The 21016-nt window shown below is 44.7% G+C and overlaps 1 protein-coding gene across 1 annotated transcript in view; it reads left to right on the top strand.

Moving 5' to 3' along the window:
- Positions 1–21016, top strand: part of USP6NL (USP6 N-terminal like) — a 751219-nt gene that overhangs the window by 246347 nt on the left and 483856 nt on the right. Inside the window, exon 3 of the mRNA XM_069229194.1 lies at positions 8618–8700. Within this exon, the coding sequence (XP_069085295.1) occupies positions 8618–8700 (83 nt within the window). The remainder of the gene's footprint in view (positions 1–8617; positions 8701–21016) is intronic.

Raw genomic sequence — 21016 nt, forward strand, 5'->3', positions numbered from 1 at the left:
GCTCCTTTTGTAATGATCTTACACAAGTATCTTAATTGCGCTTCGGTATATGACTTAAGTCTGTCAACACCCATTGTCCTTTCAAGAAGCTCGTTTCCTTCCATCGACAATCTTACTCTGTCTATTGAGACGTCTTCCCTATTTTGCCTCTCTGTGGTCTTTGAACTACCTAGGTCTTCTACCCATTTTGTTATTTTTTGTGTGGATATACCTTTTAAAGAAATCTCATTTGACTGTGCACTCAGGGCTTGCTATACTGTGTGTGCACATTGCTGTGGAGACAATAATCTCCCTTCCTGATTGCTCCGGGATATTATCCCAGAATTCCCGACAGGAGGCAAATCTATTAAAGACCTAGTCTCATTCAGGATTTGTTATTGCCTTGGAGTCGATTTCTACAAATCTCCATTCTGAAATTGGACCAATGAACTCATTCCATTATTATTACTCTGGACATATAGGGCCTGATTCTAACTTTGGAGGACGGTGTTAAACCGTCCCAAAAGTGGCGGATATACCACCTACCGTATTACGAGTCCATTATATCCTATGGAACTCGTAATACGGTAGGTGGTATATCCGCCACTTTTGGGACGGTTTAACACCGTCCTCCAAAGTTAGAATCAGGCCCATAGTGGCATAAGCGGACCCAAAGTAATAGGTACTGAAATTGCATCTGGACTAGGAAGAGATCCAGTATTCTGTTTCTGCATTGCTCTCATGCTCTGCATTTGATGAATCTGTATTTGAACAGGCCCTTTCTGAATTAAACTCAGCCCTTGACCTGGAGACAACACTAAATTAGTAGTCGTCCTTACGATCAGAACTTCTGCATAAGTCTCAGGAATGTTTATCTCCAACTGCTGTCCATTGTTCAATGAATCATTAAAACTACTCTGCATCTGAACACCTTCGCTGTTCAGGATATCCTGTGACAACCCCGATGTGGATGGTGCAGTAGTACTCATATTACCAATCCCACTTCTACTAATTCAACTCTCACTAGTTGTACTCTCACTGGTTCCTTGACCTCCTTGAGCAGTATATGGTGGTGGATACGTTTGCAAAATCTCATAAACTAATTCATCCTCATCCAATTCATCATCATCATTAAATATAACTCTTTTCAAATCTTTTAATTTTCATTCTTTATTTGCTAAAGAACTTTTTTTCTTTTCAGCCTTAGACTCATCCTCGTCATCTTTTGTTCTTGCTGGAAATAATCTAATTCCTCGTAGGGTAGCTAGTCTCCACTCTTTCTGCTCCTCATCCCATCTAGCTTCTGCTAATGTCTTTTCTACTCTCCTCATTCTCAAATTTCAGTACTTGTTGCTGTTTAGCTACTAGCTCCCAAATCGCTAAAGCGTCATACTGAGCTGGTCTCGGAGGTTTTAAACTGTACATTTTCTGCCTCAGATTCTCCAAAATCCTCAAATTAAAAGTGCCATTTTCTGGAAAAGCCAAACAAACTTCTTTCTTTGTGATCTTAACACAGTGTTTCAACCAGAGGCACACTCCCGTACCCCTCTCCTCAATCAAGATATATGTTGGAGTATTTTCTGGTGGACAAATTTCTCCCTCTCTTGCCGGAATACTCATCTCCTCTAAAGGCACTTCTTAAAGCTTTGAGAAACTTCATTTTCAACAAAATCTGTTAAAAAATGATTTAATCTAGAAGTGATTCACAAAATGTTTTTCAAACAAAACAAAACAACGAAATCCGTGAAAAAATAACAAATCAGAAAGAGTGACTACAATCCCACAATCCTCTTCTACGATCTCGTCTTCCTACCGCACTACACAAGTGTTTGACTGATAGACGAATATGTGTGCGACCCTTCTTACTAACCAACCTATCCCAGCGCGGCACCACTTACTGCACACTAATACACACAACCCCCTCTCAGCGTGACCGCTGAGACGCTGACAGTCTTTCAGCTTGACTTTCACACAACCAACTCACCAAAATAATGCAATATTAATTCACAAGCAAAACCTTAAACCAAAAATATGAAAACAAATTTGTCTATTTACTACAGGTAGGGTAACACAATCACGTCGGGAACCTTCCAAATTATGCCTTCAGCTTTCGCATCTACAGTTACTCTTTTTCACAGTTCCCCACATTCGTAAGCAAAATTCGACCTGCAAATTTCACTTCTCAGATGGATTATTGTTCTAGTGCACTTAGTACTCACCAAATCCCAGTTATAATTTCAACTGCACACATTTTCTTACAAGCTCGATTTACCAACCACGCCGGATTGGTCTACTAAATAGACAAATTACACTATATACAAAGTGTCTCTCTACACTTGTCAATATACTCCGGAGTCTTAGACCTCTCTCATTAGGTCCGTCATCAACAGCCACATGGACAATTTTTCCTGCATTAAGCGCCACACTCAATTGAAGAACGTCGCTTCCCTGCTCTCATAACTATTGGAGTACGACCACTCCTTTTAAACTCTGTTGGAGTATGCCCACTCCTTCTGAACTCGTGAACATCTCAATCATCTGCAAATTAGCTCAAGCAGTGCAAACGCAAAATAATCTCAACTCACTCGATTCAATCAAAACACCGCTAAGAACATACCCTTCAACCTAGAGCGTTTCTAAGGACTGGGGAAAGTCACTTAAGGCAACTCATTTTCTCACATCCGTAAAACATTTTAAAACAATTAGCACAAAAAAAACAATTTCAAGAAAAATTCTTTCACAAAATTATGACATCATAATGACATCATGTAATAATTATGAAACCGTAACTCTGCTACCAAAAACTGCTCCAGCGCCAAGAAATCCGAGCTATTATCTCAGACCAAAATAGTGGATCTCACACCTTAGGTCGATGGAGCGACACGACATTGATTATAGATGATGTCAGTAGTGCATGTCATAATCATCACAATAAACATAAGTAAACGAGAAATTGGCAATCTGATTTCACTGCAATGTCCACACCAGTTTATTAAGAAGAGTTGTAAAATTTATTTCCCTATATTAACAATGCTAAAGTCACGAAAATAATTCTAAAACACAAATGATACACATAAGGAATCATTATTGGTTGGTTAGAACGCCTTATATATCTGAGTTTATTCAAAGCAAGTAAACAAATTAATTTGAGAGTTCTAACACAACTTAATAACACCAGAATCTGCGCCAGCAAGATAATATACCAGGAAGCAATAGATCAAAAGAACGTTAATATGAATCATGAGCATGTAATTATAAACTCCCTCACTAACCACTAATTAGCATTAACATGTTGGGCGTCATGTAAAAGTTTTAGAAACACAAATTTAGAAAAAACATACTAACTCATGTTATAATAAAAATAGTATTATGCAGCACTTAATGCACGAATTCCAGCTGGTACCTGTAAAACAAAAGACACATGTGACAATTCACAATTCATACATTACCCATAAGATCTATGAAGAACAATAAGATTAGCTTCAGTAAGGGGACACCATCAGTAGAAACGATCTATGTCTACGTCTACGTGACTGAAAAATTCCCCATTAATTCTAACTCTGGAATTATCACTAGAAAGTCTCTGGAAAATCTCATAAAGTCTGCCCAAAGAATAAGTGACAGAACGTTATAATAATCTTTACAAAGCTCACAATTGGTCAGGACATGGGGTGTTGCACATTCAGCCAATAAAACTAATGTTAGATAACAAAAAGTTCATTGATGACATAAGTAACTAAACACAATTTATAACAATTTCTTCTTCTCTTCCGTCTCGTCTGTGCCTCCATTGTTCAAACTCATTAGAATCTCAGGTTCAGGAGGAAACGTCTAACAATGTTGCATCTACTTCCATCCTCGAGAAAGAAACCACACGTTAGTGACATTTTCTAAACAATAGGGCAGTCAAACTCTGCAATGACCTAATAAATCTGACCTTCTAAGGCATAACACAAAACTCCACTAGGGGAAGCTATTCACACGTCTATACACTATTAAACACAATCTTTCTTTGAGTAAGCATTGAACAATAAAAAGCAACTGCAAAGTTAGCTGAAGGTAGCCTAAGTAGAGAACAAAATGGATTATGGTGGCCATTTACAAAAGTCACCCGTTTTGTTAGCGTTCATTAGATAAATCACACATTAGTTCATCAAGATCAATACATTATTAATCATACATTTCATCAGTAAAATCTCTGCTCCTGCACTTGTGGCTGGCTTGGCTTTTATTTTGCCAAGTCGTCTTTTCTCACTTTCCACTCAAGTTTTCTTTGTTTTTGCTCATAGGTGCTCTTCTCAAAAGATAACTTGTTTGAAATATTGGAAAGTGACATTGCTTATTTATTATGTGTAATTTCTGAAATGATGCTTTAACACATAATCATGCAGTACACTCATGCAGTACAATCCACTCACTCCAATCTGCCCCACTACAGTCCACTCCAACCCACCCCACTTTACCCCACACCAATCCACCCCACTCTAAACTACTCACCCAAATCCAATCCACTCCACTCTAATCCTCCCAAACCGCCCAGTCTAATCTGCCCCACTTCACTTCACCCACTCTAATCAAAAACAATCTGCACCATTCCAAAACAATCTGCTCCAATCCAAAACAATCTCCCCCCTCCAATCCAAAACAATCTGCCCCACTCCAATCCAAAGCAATATGCACCACTCTAATCCAAAACTGCATGCCATACTCCCATCTACTCCACTCCAATCTGCCCCACTCCAATCCAAAACAATATGCCCCACTCCAGTCCAATATACCTCATCTCACCCCAATTCAAACCACCCCACTCCATCCCGGTTCAATTCACCCCACTCCTATCCACTCCTTTCCCATCCAGTCCACCCCTCCAATCCAAATCGTCCTACTCCAATCCACTCCACTCCAGTCCACCCTAATGCAATCTGCCCACTCGCGTCCAAATCAATCTGCCTTAGTCCAGGTTCCCAACTCCAATCCAAAACAATCTGTCCCATTCCAATCCACCCCTCTCCAACCTGCCCCATTACAATCCAAAACAATATACATCACTCCAGTCCAAAACAATGTGCCCCAATCCAAAACAATCTGCCCACTCCAGTCCAGAACAATCTGCCCTACTCCTGTCTGTTCCACTTTATCCAAAACACCTTGCCCCACTCCAACCTGCCCCACTTCAATCCCAAACAACCTGCTCCAATCTAAAACAATCTGCCCCACTCAAAACCAGTCCACATCACCCCAATCCAATCAACCCCACTCCATTCCAGTTCACCCCACTCTAATCCACCACTTTCCTCCCAACTACAATCCAGTCCACCCCACACCAATCCAGTCCACTCACATTACTCTTATCCACCCCAATGGAGTTTAACCTCACTCCAATCCAATACATATAACCCCAATTCAACCCTCTCCACTCCAGTCCAACCTACCCTACCCCAGAATTCACCCCACTCCAGTCTAATCCACCCCACTGTAGTCCAGTCCACCTCACCCCACTCCAGCCCATTCCAACGCACGCCAATCCAACACACTTCAACCCACTCCAATCAAGTCAACTGCTACCCAATCCACCTCACTCAGACACTCCACTCTTATACAGTCCACTTTAATCCACCCCACTCCAATCTACATTATTCCACCCTACTCCAGTTCAACCCATCTCACTCCAAACCGCCTTAATCTACACACCGCAATCGAGTGTACACCTCTCTAATCAATCCACCCCATACCAATCCAATCCACCCCATTCCAATCTAATGCACCCCATTCCAATCCACTTCACACCAGTTCAGTCTGCCCACTCCAATCCATTGCACCAAAATCCAATTCACTTTACCCCACCCTAATCCACCCCTTTCAGTTCAATACACCCTACTCAATCCAATACACCTTACTCCAATCCACTCATTTCCACCCCACTTAATCAGATCCACCCCAGCCCAATCCACTCCAGTCCACCCCAGCCCAGTCTAATCCACCTCACCTCAGTCCAATCCACACCAGTAAATTCTACCCCACTCCAGTTAACCCCAGTCCAACCCACCCCAATCCACTCACCCCATTTCAATCCACTCCACCCCACTCCACACACTCTACCCCAATCCACCCCCACCCCATCCCAGTTCAGTCCACCACAATCCAGTCCAATCCAATACGCTCCAGTACACCACACTACAGTCCACCCACCCCACCCCAATCCAATCCACCCCACTCCAGTCGAATCCATCCACCCCACTGCACTCTGATTCTTCCCACTTCACTCCGGTCCAGTCCACTTCAGTCCATCCACCCCACCCCAATCCAATCCACCCCTTCCCACTCCAAGCCAATCCATTCCACTGCAGCCCACCACACCCCGATCCAATCTACCCCATCAAATTTCAATCCACTCCATTTCAATCCACCCCACCCCATCCCACTCCAATCCACCCCTCTAACTCCAAACAACCATACTGTTCTCTAATCCACCCACTCTATCCCACTCCAATCCACCCCACCCCATCCCAGTTCAGTCAAGCCCACTCCAATCAATCGAGCCACCCCAATCCAATCAACCCCACCCCACTCCAGTCCAATCCACCCCATCCCAGTCCACCGCATCCCTATCACTCCAGTCCAAACTAACCTCCCCAATCCTAGCTGATCCACCCCACTCAAATCCTCCCCTATCTCATACACCTCATCCCATTCCAATCCACCCACTCCATTCCACCTCACTCCACTCAATCCACCCCACTCTAGTCCTATCCAGTTCACCCTATTATCTCTATCCACTCCAGTCGACTACCTCAATCCACTCCAACCCATTCCACACTATTCCACTGCACTCCACTCTACGACACTCTCTGCCATTGAACCACTGAACTCTACTCCCCTCTACTCAAGTCTGACACTCTACTCTATGACATTACAACAAATTCACTCTACAACACTATACTCTCCCACTTCACTCTGACACTCCAAGCCACTAACTTTTAGCCATGTTGAAAGGCAACCACACTGGTGTATGACATTGCAAAACACACTTCCAAAGCCAATAGCTATTGTGTAGGCAAGACCTATTGGCTTTGCCACTGCTTGTTAATTAAATGTTCTGTTCTGCATGCCTCTACTGCCCCCAGTCACTTGTGCCTGCTTTCAACTGCTGCGCAGGGGCAGAGGGGTAACGGGAAGCCACACGTAACATATCCTCGCCGCCTTGTCTCAAAACAAAAAACAACCTGGCATTCTACCAACCACTGCCACCACGCCTCTGCATAAAACACCCTGTTTTCATGCCACCCTCCCTTACCATCCTCTCTAATCCTTCCTCTCCCCATCCACCCATATTAAAACATTACACCTGGTTTCCTGCTACATACCCTACTACCCTCTCTTCTCTCTTCTGTCTCTTTCCCTCTCCTGCACCCCACCCAAAACAAATTACTATATTTGGACCCAGCCTAGTCATACTAATTCCATCCGGCTGCAGCCATGCTCTCTGATCTCCTTGAGCGTCAAGGCGGAGATGCACTAAGTGGGTCTGTGATAGTTTTGCCTGCAGAGATTTGAATTCCCCTTAAGTGTGGGTCTGCAGAGACCTTAGCCTGAAAAGGAATGTGGTGATTGGCGGCAGTAGAGCACGACGTATGCTCTTCCACCTCCCTTGGGCCTGTGAAGAGCCAAGAGTGACGGAAGTCAGGCAGGTGAGACCACCAAATGCTATTTTGCCACCTCAGACCTGGGTGGGAGAGCACAGTAGAACCAAGGGCTTCCTCTGCTGATGTTAGAACAGTGAGAAACTCTTGTTCCCTATGAAGTCACAAGAGTGAATAACCTGATTTCAGTCGGGGTATTTACGGTAGAGGCTTCCAGAAGGAGCCATATATAACATGTACTTATTTTAAAAACATATGTTGTTTAAATGTGCCTCGAACGTCAGCCGTGACTGAAGTATACCCCTTTACATGTATTTAAAAGGTTTCATATGGGACATAATCCTTTATGACTTTTTAAAAAGTGGCTGAGGGCATGGCTGCCCTCCTTTTCATTTTAGATTTGGACATTTGTTTATAAAGCTTTCTACAGAATACTCTGAAATCCCCAGTGGTACAGATGTTCTCTTTGACTCGAGTAATGTTTTATTTGGACAAGTATGCATGCATGGATAGACCACATAAGAATAGCCCCTAAATGTTTTACTTTTTTAAATTAGTTCTCGCCACAGGTGGTACAACTCAATAAGTTGATTTACACTTTGTAGCTCCCTTCTCAGATGCCCTGTACCTTACATACCTACTCCAACAACAACACTTCTGGACAGCTGAAGGGAAAGGCAGGAGATTGCCTGGATTTAGAGAACAGTGGTAGTGTCTTGTCAGATTGAAGGACTTCCCTCCACCTTTTGGTCTATCTCATTGCCCATGGACAATACAGGTACAGCTGTTGGGGGGGGGGGGAAGGGACACCCATTCACTGTTGCTTTCTCCAGAATTTGTCAGGCAACATGTGGGGAGTCCTATAGCTAGGCTTTCTGATGGCTCTGAATCCAATCATAATGAAGTCGTCTAATTGTGTACACAGAGAAAGTTTGTCAGCATAGTTTGCTGTTCAGCATTTTGTGATGTAAGACCATTTCTCATTTTTTTCATTTTAGGGGCGAGATGGTGCAAAGATTGAGCCTTGGGAAGATGCGGACTATCTTATTTACAAAGTCACAGATCGATTTGGTTTCTTGCAGTAAGTGATTTTTTTGGAGATGCAGTATCACTTATATTTTACTGTAGACCTAACTTTTGTGACCGTATCGATTTTTTTAATACAACCCGAGTAAAATTCAATTTGCTGAATACTTTACGAATTTTCGTGCTTTGTGATTTTCAATTATTAAATCCCTATTCTTTTTTGCAGTCTATGATTGAAATTGATCTTTGGTGTGGATGAAACTAGGTGGAACCAGTTGATCAAGGATAGCACAAATACAGTCTGCTTTTCAGTGCTGGAATCATTTTGCAAAAATATATTTTGTAAACTTTTAACACTCAGATTAATTTTACACACATTGTATTGGGACATTCCATATATTTAAAGCAATTTTATGCATGTATCTTATTCTAAAATACCAATTTAGGTTTTACACCCTATACCTTAAGCAATGGCTTGTGTATCATAAAGCGTATCCTATTTCCCTTTGTGTTTTATACATAGCCCAATTATAAGCTGTAGAAATATACTGTGGTCTGAAGAATGAATACTGTTCTGATAGTGTTTTGCAGACGTTTATGTGCATAAATGACATAATTGATGGATCTAAAAGATAACGGATCTGCTGTTGCTGTTCGAGCTGTTTGTCCTGAGCCCGTTGAAAGGACAAGTTGAAAGTAAACAGTGCTTGCCTTTACAAAAGTGCATATTTTACTTGCCAAATGTGTTTCGTTTCTAGTAAATAATAACTTAAGCCCATGTTCGTTTTCCCACATTTGCTAAGGTTAAAATCTAAACATTGCAGGTTGAACCAGAAACACTTTACTGACTGATTACAGGGAGGTACATCTTACGTTTCTCTTCATTGAAACACCAAACGAGCTGTGGTTTTGCACCTTCTTTTCTCCATTTTTTTGTTGACTGGCCACTCCCTTGACATTTTCAACAGGGTGCAGCTAGATTTTGGCATATTGTGAAAGTGTATTTGTGGCTTCAGTACCCATCTATTCCCAACATTTCTTCTTGTACGTTTTTTGTCACAAGTGTGGTTTGTACCAGGAGAGTACGAAGCTGACCTTTCAGTACAACTTAAATCGCAGGCTAGAGAGTCACTGAACAAGTCATTACAATTCAGGCAGACTATTCTTCTAATAACTGACTAATTGTTGTATGCTTTCTATGCAACTTTCAGATTTCAGTTAATCAGTAATAATTATGGAAGTGCTGTTATAAATTCTGCCTGATGGCTGTATCACTCAACTGAAATTCTGACTGTATCGCATTCATGAGTCCTTAGATGCAGCTGGTGCAGTGGTGCCGAGGTCCAAAGACATGAGAGTCCCACTGTGCCCTAATTATTGCTGTGTTTCATAATTCATAGTGCAGCCAGAGCGCCCATTTTCACCTGCTCTAGTGCCCATGACTCTACTGTTATTGCAACGAGGAGTGTACCCAGCTGACTTCCACCCAAAACATCTGAAAAATTGAGAACTGACTATTAAGTAAGGTGAAATTGTTTATCAAAAACTTAGAGACAATGCCTAGCTATACGTTTTGAAATTTGAAAATAAATGTTGCTAATTAATTATACATTTAGCCAGAAACTCATTCTTTGAGTGTACATATTAAATGGAATATCCTTTAACACTAAAAACCAAAAATGTTTCTTTTGGCACTTTCTGGTGGGTTATATCTTTTTTAAAGTGTGCAGCTGGGTTGCATTGCATACTTTACATTTGGTCTGAAAGCAAACTCTACAAGAACACCATTACTGCGTTTATACCTTTGAGAAGCTCCGTGGATTTTTCAAATGAAATAACGTACTAAACATTTTCCTTATGCATTTTAAGTTTAATTCAGTAGTATTCCCATTTCTATAATCTAAGTTTATCCTTATTAGCATTTTCCTTTTTTTGTGAAATTGATTATTTTGAACGGTACTATATTTGGTGCAATAGTGTCCTGATGCTGTTTTTTTTTTAGGGATTTCTTGTAACGTTCGTGTGATGTTTTCTGGTGTTTTAATATTGTTTATTATATTGCATGCACGTTTGTTGTACATAGCTCTGCTGCGCAATAGTAAACTAAAAAGAAACCATGAACTCTTGAAAGGTTATAAACAGTCAAATAGGGGTATTTGTTATTGTCTATATTTTTGTGTGTATGTGTGTAGTCTTAAGATTGCTTCCATTCTCCAACCTGTGGTGATGAGAATGGTGGTAGTTTTTGTCCCCTACATGTTCAAGGTACCGCCCTGTCTTCAGAGGTCCAGGTGAAGATAGCTGTGTCCAACGGTCCCTGTGAAGGGCTTGACCAGACTGTATGAATTATTGCTTGTGGGTAATGTGCCGTCAGTAAAGTGAGCAGTAGCGTTTGGGCATTGTTTAGGTTTTTGTATTTTGACACCACCCAATGGCGTTACTTGATATAAGAAAATGAATGCAGAGAGAGTGTTGAGTTGCTGCTGTTTGTTTAAATCCGGCACGTTGCTGTTAGTACACCACTCAACAAATGTCGTGAAGCATATTTCAGAGATATGTGTTTAAAGTGGTAAAGTGCAATTTTTTTTATTTTATGTCTAGTTTGACATAAGAGCTGTTTACTTACTTGTTTAAATTATACATGGAGTGCAATTTTGGTCAATCTCTTATGCCTGTGCTGAAGGCAGAGAGCGAAGCACAGGTGTCCGGTCCCCATTGGTAGAGGAATGTCTTAATCTGGTGTATTGTTCCTTCCAGTGATATGCCTTATGATCTGATAGAGACTTCCAGCTGCAGCTTCCTTACCTTAGAATTCCCTGGCGTCAGCTTTGAATCAGTTTTTTTTGCTGAGCAGTACCCTGCACGCGCCGTCGTTCGGATCCGCGTGCGTCGACCAGCTCTGCGTGTGTCGTCAGCGTCATTGGAGCCGTCTATGACGTAACGTTGTCTATATAGACGCTGTCTCGGCGCATGTACGTCAGTTCTTTTCCTTCTGCGCCGGTTAAAGCGCAGTTCTGGAAAGAGCTACCCTTCGACGGTTTGTCGAGGCTTTTTGGACTGTTTGAAGTCATGTCTTCGAGAAAGACAGGGTTCAAGCCGTGTAGTGTGTGTCATCGCACGATGTCGGTGACGGACCTGCACTGTGTTTGTCTTTGATGCCTGGAGAAGGACCACGACTCCACCTCGGGCTCTGACTGTCTGGCCATGGCTCCGAAGGCTTTGAGGGAGAGATCCCTCAAGCATCTTGCGGCCCGACATTTGTCCTCGGTCGGCACGACTCCGCGAAGGTCAGGGTCCCGCAGTAGGAGGAGGTTTCGGCACCGCTCCCGGAGCCCCAAGTCCTCTTCCTCGCATTTGAGGTCATCTGAAGGTAAGAGGCACAAGAAGAAGAAGAAGTCAAAGCAGGTTTCGTCTTTGCCACGCCCGTCGGCCGACGAGGCGTCTGTGGAACGTCGATGTTCCGAGCGCGGTTCTGCGGAGCCGTCGCCAGGGCCGACTCCGCGTCTTCCCCCCCTTTCCGGGGACTGGATCGACCCCCACTCAGATAAAAGAATTTTACGAGGCCATGCATCTCGTTTTTGAGCGGGCTGTACCCGTGAAAGGGTCTTTGGGCCCCACGGGGTCAGCAGGGGCCCCTTCAGATTCGACACCGGTGGCTTCAGCCTCGGCACAGTTGGGGACCCCAGGATACGATACCGGATCCGGACCAGCACCAGTCGCTCACCGTCGACCTCCTTCGGCGCTGGTTCCGACGATTCTGCCAACGGCACCCACCCGTGGTAGCCCCATCCTTATTCCGGATGATCCGGAGCGACGTCATACGACGTCGACTTCGACTGAGCCAATTCGGCCCAGATCATTGTCTGAGCATTATTTAGATCAGCCAGATGCAGGAGAGGAATGGGAGGGGTCTGAGGACCCTTTAGAATGTGGTTTGCAACAGGACTGGTATGAGGATCCAGGGGAGGCCAGTGGACTGGACACGTCTCCAGATACTGGTATGCTCTCTCCTCCTAATGTGGCTACGGAGGAGGGTGCTTCATTTGCTATGGTGGTGCGTAGGGCAGCTGAAGTCTTGGACCTAGATTTGCCTACGGTGCCAGTCAGGACGAATATCCTGACAGAAGTGATTCAACTGGGGGTGACAACATCAGAGCCGATGTTGCCCTTCAATGAGGTTCTAACAGACATCCTATTGGGTACAGGGTCCAAACCCAGCACAGGGGCTCCTGTGAATAGGACGGTCGGCCGCCGCCATAGACCCGCTCCGAGCGACCCTACTTTCCTGACTCAACACCCCACTCCTGAGAGCTTGGTTGTCCAAGCCTCTACTTCCCATGGTGCCTTCCCTTCCGCTCCCCCGGGTAGGGAATCAAAGAGGCTGGACCAGCTTGGGAAGAAGATTTTTTTCTTCCACCAGCCTGGCATTGAGGTCCATAAACACCTCTTGCCTATTGGGCCGTTATTCCCATACTTTATGGGATATGGTGGCACAGGTACTGCCCCATGTCCTGGAGGGCGTACAGGACACTCTCACCCAGGCTGTCAAGGATGGGAGAAATGCAGCCAAGTTTACAATTGCAGAGCAATTTCATCAGACGTCAGTGGCCCTACGTCGCCACACCTGGCTACGTTCAACTGGTTTCTCAGGGGATGTCCAGTCCAGCTTGCTGGACATGCCCTTTTATGGCTCTCGCCTTTTTGGCGAAAAGACAGACTCCGCGCTTGAGAGGTTCAAGGATTCTCGAGCTACTGCCAGATCCTTGGGTCTTTCAGCACCAGCCCAACAGCAGTCTGTCTTTCGCCCCTTTCGAGGCTTCAGAAGGGGCGTGGTACCACGCCAGTCACAGTTTAGCCACGGTCCTCAGGCTTCACAACATCCCATAAGAGGAGGTGGTCGTGGTACCATCAGACCCAGAGGGTCTAGCCAGAGGTCGGCCACCACACAGCCCCCTCCACTGCACCCAAACCCTCCTAGTGTAGTTCTGCAGGGTCACATCCGTCCATTTGGAGGGAGGATTCATTTTCATCTCCATCACTGGCTTTCTATCACAACGACAAGTGGGTCCTGCAGATCATACGGAAGGGTTACTCCCTTCCCTTCCAGTCTTTCCCTCCTTCTATCCCTCCGACAAAGTAATGGCTGATGGAGGACCATCTGGTTTTGCTCCGAGAGGAAGTTATGGCTCTCTTGGCCAAGGGAGCCATAGAAAAAGTCCCAATATCAGAAGTAGGCAGTGGTTATTATTCCCGCTACTTTCTGATTCCCAAAAAGAACAAAGGCCTTCACCCTATCTTGGATTTATGGGACGTCAATCTCTTCCTCAAGAAGGAGAAATTCAAGATGCTCACTCTTGCTCAGGTTTTGTCTGCCCTGGACCATGGAAACTGGATGGTAGCGTTTGATTTGCAGGATGCGTATTTCCACATTCCCATCCTGCCAGCCCACAGGTGTTACCTGCGGTTCAAGATGGGCCACGAGCACTTTCAGTTTACCATGTTTCCTTTCGGTCTCACCAGTGCCCCTCTGGTGTTCACAAAGGTGATGGCGGTGGTGGCAGCTTATCTGCGCAGGTCAGGGATTTCAGTCTTCCCCTATCTAGATGACTGGCTGCTGAAGGCTTCTAAGCCCCAGGCTCTCGTCACCCACCTCCAGACGACGGCGGACCTCCTGCATTCGCTGGGGTTTACTATAAGTGTGCAGAAGTCACACCTGACTCCCTCTCAGAAGCTCACTTTCATCGGAGCTCTTCTGGACACAGTGCAGTATCAGGCTTATCCTACCAAACAGCGGGTCCAGGATATTCAGGTTATGATACTGATGTTTCGGCCTCTATCCTGGATTTCGGTGAGACAGACTCTGAGGCTGTTGGGAGTCATGGCTTCCTGCATCCTATTGGTCAAGCATGCCAGATGGAGCATGAGGGCTCTGCAGTGGGACCTGAAGTTCCAATGGGCACAGCATCAGGGAAATCTTACCGACGTGGTTCAGATTTAGGAGGGGACTGCAAAGGATCTGCAATGGTGGTTAGTGAACTGCGATTGGGTCAAAGGCAGACTCCTCTCCCTTCCCCAACCAGATCTCACAGTAGTGACAGATGCGTCACTTCTGGGATGGGGCGGCCATCTGGGAGAGGTGAAGATCAGAGGTCACTGGTCTCCTGCGGAATCTGGGCTCCACATCAACTTGCTGGAGCTTCGGGTGATCCGACTAGCATTAAAAGCATTTCTTCCTGTTGTGAAAGGGAAGGTGGTGCAGGTGTTCACGGACAACACTACCGCAATGTGGTACTGCAACAAGCAGGGCGGAATGGGGTCGTGGACCATTTAAGATGCTTTACGTCTCTGGACATGGCTGGAACAGCAGGGCATGACCCTGGTGGTTCGAAACCTGGCAGGTTCTCTGAACGCCAGGGCGGACGAGCTCAGCTGAAAATACTTAGAGGATCACGAATGGTGTCTCCATCCGGAGGTGGCGCAAGGACTCTTTCAGCAGTGGGGAGAGCCTTGGTTAGATCTGTTCGCCTCCGTAGAGAACACGCAATGTCAACAGTTTTGTTCGTTGGAGTATCCAAGGGGGCTATCGCTAGGCGACACTTTTCGTCGCAAGTGGAGTTCAGGCCTCCTGTACCCCTTTCCGCCTATACCACTTCTGCCCACAGTTTTCAAGAAAATCAAGAACGACCGGGCCCAAGTAATCCTAGTAGCTCCGGATTGGGCACGGAGAGTTTGGCATCCAGAGCTTCTGAAAATGAGCATCGGTCCTCCAATCAGGAGGGTACTGCTCTGCAGAAAAAATTCTGGATTCGAAGCTGACACCAGGGAATTCTAAGGTAAGGAATCTGCAGCTAGATAGAGTCTCTACCAGATACCTTGTTACCAAAGGTAAGTAACTTGTTCTTCTTCCCCATGTTTCAGGCCTCCGTGGGTGTCCCATTGGAATACTCAGTGTTGATCTGCCTCATTGCTGTAAAGGTGCATCCTTTCTTGCTCTGTGTGCTGGTTCCAAAGAAGTTACATGATGCCTACAAAAAAGGCCAACCCCACCCAGTAGGAAGAGATTAAACTTCCTTGTGCGAATATAGGACTGGACTTCCTTTGGGGGAAGGATACTCAAAATAACTGATTTGAATAGACTAGCCAAAACAAATCAAGGAATTGTGAATCCTACTTCCTCATTACGGTCATTCAAACTGTTGATACGTAAAAGGAGACCAGAAGGAGCGCTGACCGCGTCCAAACTATGCTTGTTGCCTCCAGGGGCTTACAGTGGGTGTTCCTATTGCTTTTTTACAATCTATATTTTTTTTAGATTTCTCCAGCCTGCCTCTTCGACCCCTGATTTTGCCGGTTATTTCTTTCAGTTTTATTTCCTGATACCTGGGTGTTTTCCCAGTCAGTTCTTTATCTCATACATGCATTGTATACAAAAAGCAATCCTTTTTTATTATTTTTTTTCCCTGCAAGACACATTGGTTAATTTTTTTGGCAAAACAAATAAATTGTTAGCCTGCCAAAGTTATGTTCCTCTAATGGTTTTAGGAACTACCCTTTGGCTTCCCTGGCAACCATGTTGAGTCGCTATGCTGCGGATAAGGTTCACCCACCTCGCAGCTTCCCTGCTCGGCAATCCAATAGCTTGGATTTATAACTGAAACCGCAAGACCGACATTTTAGCTTTCCCAGTGCTTATTAAAACCTGTCCATTAGGCATTGCAATGTGATCAGTGCACAGCTAAATAATATGAATTAGTCCTGTACACCGCGTACATTAACAGACTGTCTGCACTGCCCTGTTCTAACCCACAACAATACAGGTTTGAATATATTTCTTTCAGCAAATATAATTAATGTTTGTTTCCCTAAGAAGGAATTTAGGGGGTTATTCTAACTTTGGAGGAGTGTTAATCCGTCCCAAAAGTGACGGTAAAGTGAGGGATATACCACCAGCCGTATTACGAGTTCCATAGGATATAATGGACTCGTAATACGGCTGGTGGTAAATCCGTCACTTTTCCGTCACTTTTGGGACGGATTAACACCTCCTCCAAAGTTAGAATAACCCCCTTAATGTGGTAGGAAGAAGAAAAGGAGAGACATGGACAGGACTGGGCTGGGGAAACAAAAGCAGACCTGGACAAAATGCTCAATCCAGCCTCGTCTCCTCGCACTATTTTCCATCCATACATTTCACTCTCTTTCCCTCTCTCCTCGCTCTCTCTGGACATTTTCTCTCTTCCTTCACTCTTCCCTGTCATTCTTTGTCTCTTGAAGCCTCCTCTGTGTGCTGCAATTAGCCTGGTGGTACTCGAGATAGTGAAAAAGGCACCAGAATCGGTCCTAGCCTTCAAAACCAGCCTCCAAGCGCTTCAGTCCACCAGACAAATGCCCAGCGGCCTTCCAACGCACACAACGGCACCGTGTGTCACACGGTATGGGCTCTCCTCACATGATCACCCAGTGAGGAGCCGATATCACAAGCTGGGACAGAAACTAGCTGAAAACCACTGCAGAATATGGCTATTTTTAGAGGCCCTTAGCAGCCAATGGCAATTAAGGAGTGTGTAAGCACCCCAGGACATCGGTGGCAGCAGCCTCATCAAGCGTTTTTTTTTTTTTTTTTTTTGCTTTTTGTAGTACGGGGAAATCGTGGAGGAGGCAGATGTGCCCCTGACAGAAGCAGTGCTCTTCTAGAGGACCGGCTCTTTTCATGTGGACCACGTCCCACTTCACACAGGTTAAAGTTTTATTGAGTTGGCAGGTCTGCCATTCTATTGTGAAAAATACTTGAATACCAAGAGAACTAGGCACTACCTGTGACTATTTTCAGAGAATGTCACATTATCGTTTCCAGGATAGAAACCGAACCACTCTTAGTTTTGCTGGCTATTTAGTTGTCACCAGAGCCTGATGTTCCAAGAGGATTCCTCTTATAGCCTTTAAGGCTTGCTTCTTCAACAGATTTTCAGGTCTAAGATTTGGTAATAGCAGCACCATATGCACCCTGCAAAGTCTTTGTTTCTTTGTTAGAGTTATCATGAAGAACTTTGTGCAAAAGCTAATGGTGCATCGTTTCCACTATAACAAGTTGGTGACCTTTGATTGATGATTAATCTTAGTAACGTTTAATTTTTCAAATTCTTCTTTTGTATTACAACAGATACCCATGTTTGCATTTTTTAAGATTTAAATTTCAACTTCAGACTATTGGCATCACATGAACAATTTCTCTCAGTTTTTCTTATAAGTAGAGCTCTCACTCAGACGAAGTAAAATAGGAAAAGTGGTGGTTGGAATACTTAAACAAATCATAGCCGCTGGCAGCTACCCAGGGCCACATTCCAGTGTCCCCTGATTTGTTTGCTTGGTTTGCCTCTTCAGTCTCAAATGAGCTTAAACAAATCAACCTTGCTACTGTTCCATTATGGACATCCCATCCTGAACTACGAGGCTATGTCCTCCGTTATTGAAACCAAAAGCAACCCGAGTTGCTTTCCTCCTTCTTGGACCCATCATTTTTAGGTCTTCCCAATAGACAGCTTCAGCTGTCTGTTTTCCAAGACCTGTTGCCTGTAAAACAGTGAAATATTCACATTTATTGGGTTTCAGTCAACCGCACTCCAATCCCAAATCACTCACCCCAATTCAATCTACCTCACTCCAATACTCCCAACCCAGCCACTCAAACCTGCCACACTCCAATCCAAAACAGTCTCCCCCATTCCAATCTGCCCCACTAAAATCCATTCACCCTCACCCCAAACCAGTCCCACCACTCCATCTCAATCCACGCCACCCCCTCCAGTCCACCCCACCCACCCCCTCCAGTCCACCCCACCCACCCCCTCCAGTCCACCCCACCCCCTCCCTCCAGTCCACCCCACCCCCTCCAGTCCACCCCACCCACCCCACCCAGTCCACCCCACCCACCCCCTCCAGTCCAACCCACCCGCCCCCTCACCCCCTCCAGTCCACCCCACCCAGTCCACCCCACCCACCCCCTCCAGTCCACTCCACCCCCTCCAGTCCACCACACCAACCCCACATCCTCACCCCCTCCAGTCTAACCCGCCCCCACCCCCTCCAGTCTACCCCACCCCCACTCCCTCCAGTCCACCCCACCCACCCCCTCCAGTCCACCCCACCCCACCATCTCCACCCCACCCCCTCCAGTCCACCCCCCAACCCCCTCCAGTCCTGTCACTCCAATTCAATACACCCTCCCCAATCTAATCTACCGCACTCCAGTCCACCCCAATCCAATCCACTCACCACATTTAAGTCCACCCCACTCCAATCCACTGCATCCAGTCCACCCAATCCAATTCATCCTTCTCCTGTCAATCCACCCCGCTTTACCCTAATCCAAACCACCCTACTCTGCTCCTATCCAATCCATCCCACTACCTCAAGCCACTGCAACCCACACTACAATATTGCACCCCAGTCCATTCCGCTCCACTCTAACACTGCACTCTACAACACTATTTGCCACTGAACTCTTCTCCCCTCTGCTCAGCTCCCCAGTACTCTGTGACACTCCACTCACTTTTAGCCATACTGAACAACAGTCACACTGGTGTACAACATGGCAAAAACACATTGCCAAAGCCAAAAGCTCTTCTATAGGTGAGACCTATTTGCTTTGCCAATGCTTGTTTAATTTTTAAACACTCCCTGCTCCTTTGTTGCTCATCCACCTGCTGCTCCTGTCACTCAGCAGTGTTAACTTTCTCCACTCCACCCGCTCCTCTGCTATCCGCCACCCATTAAATAGATGAATGCAAATGTGGTCAAGAACTTACCTTTTTATGCATATAATTGCATCACAGTAGAGAAACCCAAGATGCTGGTCAAGGTTAAATGTAGTACTGTGTGAAAGTAAAAATGAAATTGCTCACCTGGTTGATTTCGTGCCATTAGCCATTCTAGAGATCAAACAATAACATTTCACATGCAAATAGAGTTATGATGATCAGAGTTTGGGGGAAGAGTTAGTCTAACTTGACACCCCCATTCAGACTGAGGGACCTAGTCACAAAGGTAAATGTACACATGTGTAAATCTACTTATACAAATGTACTCTTACACTTTGTAGCAAATTCACTAGCTTTGACTATTCACCATTTCCAAGTGCAGATTGCTACAATGTGTTGATTTAAATGTTCTGAATCAGACAGGAGTTTGATCAAATAAGTATGCTGAAACAGTAAATCATAGCTTCCAAAAGTGAATGAAAAGCGTTGGTGAAACACACGTAATGTGTGAAGTGAGTGGCGTTTAATGCCTCCTGTGAGCACTGCAACTGCAGGGCAAAAAGCAGCACTTGTGATCCTGCCATTGTGAAATATCACAATTATCATGTAATGTGAACTTACCCACTGAAGTCAAGTTGAGGCCTCAACTCGAGGCTCCCTGGCAGGAAATGAACAGGGCTGCGAATGCGAGAGATATATAAATCATAGCAAACGATGTAAAAAAACTCTCCAGACCCCGTGCTTACAGTATATTGTGTTTGTTTGTCTTGAATGAATGTCAGATGGATGTAGGTGAAGTAGGTCCAAGGATATGGTTTCTACTTAATGTCTACAGATAACTAGTAAAGCACTAGTGTCTCAGATCCAGAGTAGAGAGGCATAGCGTGAAGTGACATAGAATACAGTGGCGTAGAACGGAGTGGTGCAGACTGCAGTGGCATAAAGTGGTGCAGAGTTGTGTGATGTAAAGTAGATTATTATTCAGGGTGTACAGACAACACATTTTCATTTGAAATTACCATTACATTTGCACACGCATACAGTTTTACTAATACAACTATAAAGTGTACAGGCAGAAATGTGTGGAAAATGAATCACCTAGTTTGATTTGTTTTGATCATATTAAAGTATTTGTTTCCAGCACACTTCAGAAATAACAAAAAAAGTACTTCAATTGTGTGTTCATAATTCTGAAACACTTACACAGTTCATTTAAATGTTGTTGTGTGCTAGGAAAAAACAACTCTTTCGTACCCAGAGTACCCAGCAAGATTGTCACATAAATCCTCTCCCTTTGAAGTCAGAGAAAGAAAAGTAAATAAGTGCCCTCAGAAGACAGCGACTGGCATTTGACCTCGGGCTTTGAATGCACAGCAAATGTGACGGGATAAGAAAAAGATGTTATGTGCTAGAAGAAAACTTTCACACTCCAAGTAATCCACCATGATTGTCACATAAATCCTCTCACTTTGAAGTCGGAGAAAGAAAAGTAAGCAAGCACCCTTGGAAGAAAGCTTCTAACGTTTGACCTTGGTCTTTGAATGCACAGCAAATGTGACGAGATAACAAGAGTTACAGGCCTATTTACAGAAGGGGAGCTCTCGGAAGAATACT

The sequence above is a fragment of the Pleurodeles waltl genome, chromosome 4_1, assembly GCF_031143425.1.
Source record: "Pleurodeles waltl isolate 20211129_DDA chromosome 4_1, aPleWal1.hap1.20221129, whole genome shotgun sequence".
Lineage (NCBI taxonomy): Eukaryota > Metazoa > Chordata > Amphibia > Caudata > Salamandridae > Pleurodeles > Pleurodeles waltl.